The sequence below is a fragment of the Megalops cyprinoides genome, chromosome 4 (genome assembly GCF_013368585.1).
Source record: "Megalops cyprinoides isolate fMegCyp1 chromosome 4, fMegCyp1.pri, whole genome shotgun sequence".
Taxonomy (NCBI): domain Eukaryota; kingdom Metazoa; phylum Chordata; class Actinopteri; order Elopiformes; family Megalopidae; genus Megalops; species Megalops cyprinoides.
In genome coordinates this window covers 34471428-34478568 of record NC_050586.1, presented here as the reverse complement: position 1 = coordinate 34478568, position 7141 = coordinate 34471428, and the positions used below count along the sequence as shown (strand labels likewise).

General features: G+C 44.3%; 1 protein-coding gene across 1 annotated transcript; it reads left to right on the top strand.

Moving 5' to 3' along the window:
• Window positions 1-828: 828 nt before the first annotated feature.
• paqr3a (progestin and adipoQ receptor family member IIIa) lies at window positions 829-6840 on the top strand. The gene is made up of 7 exons (XM_036527183.1): window positions 829-961; window positions 1459-1673; window positions 2049-2211; window positions 3465-3620; window positions 5461-5658; window positions 5847-5937; window positions 6213-6840. The coding sequence occupies exons 2-7, from the start codon at window positions 1489-1491 to the stop codon at window positions 6353-6355; spliced, it is 936 nt and encodes a 311-aa protein (XP_036383076.1). The 5' UTR covers window positions 829-961; window positions 1459-1488; the 3' UTR covers window positions 6356-6840.
• Window positions 6841-7141: the final 301 nt, after the last annotated feature.

Here is a 7141-nt window from a genome sequence, read left to right as displayed (position 1 = left end):
ACTTCATCACAATAAATTCAGTGTTTTAATCCGACAGGTTTGCGGGTCTACTCAGACACATTTAACGGACTTCACATATTCATTGTACACAAAGTCATTCACCCACATACAGGTAACTAAATAAAACGCAACGCTTGAAAAGGGCACGATTGTGTCACCGCATGGCGAAATACTTTCAATCCGCAGTGCTTTACCACGTTTGGTTTGTTGATCGCCCTCTACCACCTATTACGGTCAATTAGCTCGGTAGTTCCCAAAATAGTTCCAGCAAAACAGTATTGATCATGCCTTAGTTTCGCCAAATCATTTCATATATCATGCGGTGAATACACAGAGCGACAGAGACAGATACATTATACAATGCCGGAGTAGAATGTGCAGTACTCTTTTACTGATCGCCTGCAGGATCCCTAAAGATACAAACCTATTTGGGCTTTCATATTTATTGTTATCTTACAATATTTGCGTACATTGCAACCATCAATCTAGTTGCGCATTAATGTATTGTCATGACTAAAGGATGTACCTTCAGTAACTGTTTAAACGTATGCAGGCAAGACTTTCCTAACTAGCCAAGTTTACTCTGCTATCTACGGTAACACCGAAAAACCACACAACAACCATCGGGCAAGAGGACCACTAGCTGCCTCGGTCGGCCAACAAGACATCAATAAACTACAGCAGCATCTAACTCAACCCAAGTAGCTCATGATGGAAGTCAAGCAACGTGTAAACACGCTTTAATCTACCCAGGCAATCTAGCGAACACACTCCGAGAGGGGCCTACCGTCCTGCGCGTCGCGGAAATACATTTATGGCAACTCGGAGTGAAGGGGCTTGGTTATTTAGGGAGACAGTCATACGTTAATGTAAAATAGCAAATTAATCATTTTAAGCACATCACATAAAGCTATCCAGATGGCGCCGTCTGCGCATTTAGCGTGTGTTGTATAACAGAACGGTAAGTTTTCTTTTTGCTAGCTACACTTAATGACTAGCCTTGTCCAGTTGTCGGTATTATTAGCTAATAGTAGCTAACGTTAGCTTGTCTCAGTCTGTCTGGAGTGGATACCCATTTCTACCATAGCAAGTATTAGCCAGTTAGCAGATGTGCCGGTAGCTAAAATACACGAGTTTGGCTGGCCAGCTAGCTTTCAGGCACAGCTCCCATCGAGCTTCTGATTATGTAAAGAAATCAAATATTGAGAGTATCTGAATACGTAGCGCTGTCTCATGATCATACAGGCATTATGTAGTAACGTGACAAAGCCAGAGGTAGCTACTCGGATATTTTTTGTTCAGCAACTTAGCTAATGTTAGGTTGGTATTGTTTTAATCGGCGGCCAAAGGAAAACTTGTATGGCACTTGTAAAACATGTCATATGTGGAACATGACTAGCTTTATGATCACATATATCCTATGTTACGTTCACCCTTGTTTTATTTGTTTATTTTCAGTCAGTCTCGGTGCAATAGTTGAGAGTCACCATGCCGCAGAAGCTTTTAAAAAGTGCCCACTACATAGAGCTGGGAAGTTACCAGTACTGGCCAGTTCTCGTTCCGAGGGGGATACGATTGTACACATATGAACAGATTCCACAGTTTCTGAGAGAAAACCCCTACATAACAGACGGGTACAGAGCCTACTTACCGGCAAGAATGTGTATAAAAAGGTAAGTGGTACAAACGACAAAGCATACATACCTGTAAGTGATGGAGTAGCCTTATGTTTTGTTTGTTAGGCTTATTTTGATTTTTGAGCGATTCCTCACAGACAGGTGCTTCATAAATTAACGGCCGTGAAAATCAATGATGTTAATAAGTCGTAAATTAGCCTACCAGGTACAGTGTTAGAAATGAGCATGATACCTGTTGAGAGACAACATTGCAATATGAAATTAACAGGTTTAATTCTGAGATTCTGAGCATGTTATTTTTAATAACTATTGCATATAATAGATATTATGTATTAGATGTAATTTCTTAATCTTCACCATCTGTATGAAGACCAGGTTGTTCATGATTGAAGGTGGTGTTCCCTCTTTCAGCTTATTCATCCTGTCCAATGAGACGGTGAACATCTGGAGTCACCTGCTGGGGTTCCTCCTGTTCTTTTCTCTGGGGGTGTATGACATGAGCACGGTGCTGCCCGCCGCGGGGGCGTCCAGAGAGGACTATGTCATCTACTCCATAGGGCTCTTCTGCTTCCAGGTGTGTTCCTGCCATCTGTTAAGAGCCTGGCTGATGGCTGGGTATCAGTTCTTCTGTCTTATACACGAGTAAGCTGTTTCACAGGACTCATGAAGATATCTCTCATATCACATATGAGAAAAATGATTTCTGTAGACGCTATTTGTGTAAACAGGGATGCCACAAAATCAGGCCTTGCTGAGTCTAAAAATCGAATTGAATGGAACTTTCTTGTCCCTTCTGTAATTTTGCTCTGGCTACGATAATTCGGCTGCCGCTACACACAGATAGGTATAGGTTTATTTGCAAAACATTTCCATAGATAAACAGGAAAACTAAATGCTTGCATTAAAAATTTCAGATGTGTTTGGTCGCTGTACTGTAGTGGAAAGGAGCAGAGCTCGTAACTGAAAAGGTTGCTGGTTCGATTACCCGTCAGGGCACTGCTGCTGTACCCTTGGGCAAGGTTGCCTCAGTTAATATCCACCTGTACAAATGGATAATTTGTAAAAATTGCAGCCTATGTAAGTTATTCTGGATGAGAGCGTCTGCTGAATGACAGTAATGCAAATGAGAGGTATCATGAACATGGCTAAAACGGCAGCAGTACAGAATGCACAATACAAGTGCAGTTAAAAACACCATAAAATTGGTGTACTTTCTTAGTGTTTTACTCCCTGACCACAACAGGATATGAAGTGGGCATTAGCGTTCAGGGCAGCATTTTTGGATTGATGATTGGATGGGGCAGGTCCTTCTGTGGTAGTAAATCATGAACATAACCATGGTTCGTAGGTTTGATAACCGTATTGTTAATGTGTCTGATATTAAGCTTTGATGACTGCAAGGGGGCAGACTTAGTTGGTAAAGTAAAGCCATGTGAAATACAGCATGCCTCGCAGGCATACAGGCAGAATTCTCATTCAGTGTGTTGAGGCATATGGAAGTGTATTTTTTCAAACCATTTACTTTGTTGAATACAGGGTCTGACAGTTGCGGTCAGATTATTGTGCTATTTTTAAGTGACCCGATTCCCCGAATGAGTGAAAAAAGAGCAATAACAATCACTTCTGCAGGAATCATGATGACACCAATATTGAACGCAGCCATACTGAACTACATACAGATCTCATTAAGAGAAGTTTCAGCTATATGTGCTTGCAGTCTGGTTAGTCAGAGGTAAATTCCCAAGCAGTAAGGTTTAATGCAGCTTATCTTAAGGCTGATGTTGTGTGTGGTGGTTGAAAGGGTCTTTGCTTTGCTGTTGTACTTAGGTGTGTATGCTGTGCTCAGTTGGGTATCACCTGTTCTGCTGCCACCGCTCAGAGAAGACCAGCCGTCGCTGGATGGCGCTGGACTACACGGGGATCTCGATTGGAATCCTCGGCTGCTACGTGCCGGGGGTCTTCTACGCCTTCTACTGCAACAACGTATGTTAAAGACCTTTTGTGCAGAGGGCCTCCCCATTAAAGGTCTTTTCAGTGTAGCAGAGTGATAACAAACATGGCTTATAACCTCAACAGTGGGTGGTTGTATTCCCCTGGTGGGACACTGTTGCTGTACCCTTGGGGAAGGTATTGATCCAGATTGCCAAAGTAAATATCCAGCTGTCTAAATGAATAATGTAAAAATTGTGAGCTATGCAAGTCATTCTGGATAAGGGCATCTGCTAAGCAGCTCATTTAATGTACTGTTGGTCATTCTGGAAAATGTCAACAAGAGCGGCTATGAAAGCACGCAGAGGTACGTAAAGTTGCCCTTTTGGGGAAGAGACATCGCGTTTATTTGACTTCAGTGTTTGCGCGTCTTTGTTCGGTACTAGCGGTGATCGCCTCTGAGGCGTTGCCTTTAGACAGCAGCAGACATGGAAAGCACAGGAGCAAGCTGACCAGGACGTGGGGCGCGCTGAGAACCGCAGGCAGGAAGGCGGCTGCCGGACAGCCAGAGGAGCCGCCTCCCAAAGTAGCTCACTCAGCAGATGGCGCGCCTGCTTTTGTTTTGGGCATATGCTACCTGTGAGGCAGCAGCAGAGCCAGAGTCCATTTCCGAAAAAGGAAAACAGTTTTTTTTTTCCTTTTTAAATGTTCTGTAAACATAGCTCTGAGGAAGCTCAGAAATGTTGCGGCATGTATATGCAGCTGCAGCCACCGAGCAACTGAATTCAGTAATAAATTCACAGTGCTTGGCTGCTTGTACCCTGACAAAGACTTCAGCAGCCACAATGCGTAAGTGGAGTGCAGCGTTAGCTATTGCCCTCGACATAAAGGCTTTTGTCTAATTTCCCATTCATAGGTGCCATGGAACTTATGACATAGTTTCATATTTTTCAATAGAGATCTTCACAGGAGACACATGCACCTGCAACAAGATCGTCTTCATTTTATTTCTAATCGCTTATTTTTGTTGGCCAAAGAGTACAATGGGAGCCAGCCAGAGCCACAATAAATTTGGAGAATGTAAGGAGTGTTGGGTAGATGTTTTATTTCTAGTCTGCGGGAAAAAAATGAAGAATTTTAGCACTTTGCTGTATGTAAATACTTGGATCTTGGAGGACATGAGCAGGCTGCGGTCTCTTTTTCGCTTTTAGCCGTTCTGGTGCGGCACCGAGCTTGGCTGGGATCTCTCCCGCAGTCCCCCGCATATTGGAGGCGCTCCGTTATTGTGCCCCAGAATCTGCTGAAATCTGCTCCAGTTAAAACCAGATGGCCGTGTTCATAGACCGTTCCGTCACTCCTGTTCCCCACCATATGACATTCACACGTGGGTGAGCTGTCTCCACTCCCCCTGCCAAGCGTTTAGCATTGCATTTAGGTGACTACTCAATCAGCCAAGTCCCTCAAGAGATTGTTTTGTCTGTTTTCATGAGATGCACAGTGGAAGAGTGCTTTCTTTCAGTCTTTTTTTTTTTTTTTTTTTTTCGCAGTTTAGCCATAGTTCTTTGTTTCCATGATTTTGGCAGGGAGCATAAAAATGGCAGCTTGGAGCAGTAGTTTTTTTCCCCTGTTCTGCAAATTAATGAAATTCAACAATGATTAAGCAGTAGGGGTTTAAAACAAGAAACAGCAAACTTGCTAATTCATAACAGTACTGTGTGAGAAGTGGAGTAGCACTTTCTTACATTTGTTACTGGAAATCGACAGCTAGCACATTGTACTTCGATTGAATGAGTCCGTCGGTGATGGACAGAGCATTGGAGTGTGTGGTTGTGAAAGGAGACCGATGTCTGGGCAAGCCTCAGCAGCGTCCGCACCCTGTCCCCCGTCTCCCCAGTACTGGCGGCAGGTGTACCTGATCACCGTGCTGGCCATGATCCTGGCGGTGTTCTTCGCCCAGATCCACCCGCATTACCTCACCCAGCAGTGGCACCGCCTGCGCTCCATCATCTTCTGCTCCGTGGCCGGCTACGGCGTCATCCCCACGATCCACTGGGTGTGGCTCAGCGGGGGCTTCGGCGCCGACATCATCCAGGTGATGAATCTCCCATCCCGCACCAGCTAGGCACACCACAGCCCCCTGCATTAGCGGTGGAGTGGAAGTTCGGTGACCAATGTTTTTTTTTTTTTGTTAGGTCGTCATGATCTCATGTCTGGCGATTTAGGCCAATCTGCATGCCTTTTCCTATGGCCAGGATACTCACATTCTGTTTCCGTCGACAGGCGTTTGTCCCTCGTGTTTTAGTGATGTACTTGATTGCTGCTGCGGCCTTCCTCTTTTACGTCTCCAAAGTTCCGGAGCGGTACTTTCCAGGTACGCTGCCGTTTGCCTGAGGTCTGTCAGGTGTTGTTTGGTTTGCTTACCACTAGAGCATCTCACCCATTGAGTTACATGAAATGTCGAATTGTTCAGCACAGTTGAATGGTAACTTTTGAATTTTTTTTTTTTTAACTTTTTACATTAAAATGTTTTTGAATGTTAAGATGAAAGCCCTCATTGTAAGTGTTCAAACGTAATTAAACATAATTTCATTCTTTTTCTATCTATTTTGTTGAATTACATGTGAAAATCACTTTTGATGTCCACAGGGCAGTTGAATTACCTGGGTGCCAGTCACCAACTGTGGCACATACTGGTAGTGCTGATGTTCTACTGGTGGCACCAGTCTGCAGTCTACATCACCCACTACAGACACAGCCAGCCCTGTCCGGACCACTCACTCCATGCCTAGGGCCCTACATCCAGCCCTGCCCGGACTACTCGCTACACACCAAGGGCCCTACTGCCAACCCTGCTTGGACTACTCGCTACATGCTAAGGGCCCTACAGTGAAACTTGCTTGGACAATCCACTCCACACCAAGGGCCCTACGTCTAGCCTTCCTTAGATTTGTTTCTCCATCCCAAAGGCCCGGAACTACTGACTCCATGCCTCGGGCCCCATGGCCAGTCCTGCTTTGACTACTTTTTCCACCCATAAAGCCCTGCGTAGAGTACCGCTTCTTGCCTGTAGCCTTGCAGTCCGTCCTGCCGAGGCTCCACGCTTGCCTTTGCCCTGCTTACGCCACCAAGGCCACGCCCACAGCCTGTCAGTCGCTAAGCATTGTGATGCCACTGCATTCCCTCACCGGGGTCCAGGAGTGACCCTCTTTTCTCACAGTCAGATTTTATTTATTTTCTGTGTATAGTCTGACAGTCTACTGATCTTTTTTAAATACTTGGCTCTCCTTCATGTTTTCCAAACCAGTTAAAACATTACTTAGTCCACAATTACTATTGTGTTCATTCTACAGCTTTACAAGAGAAAAAGTTACACAACAAAATCAAGATTTATTGAATTGGCCAACACTTTCTGAACGGCATCAAACGTAAAACAGGACACTGATTGCCTTTTTACCTCTGTAGATCTATAGTGAAAGTATCACTTTAAATTAAATGTAAAGTTTAAAACACCAATATAATTATTATGTATTTGTTAAATGACTTCAGTGAGTGCTTTGTCTCTGAATGCCATACCT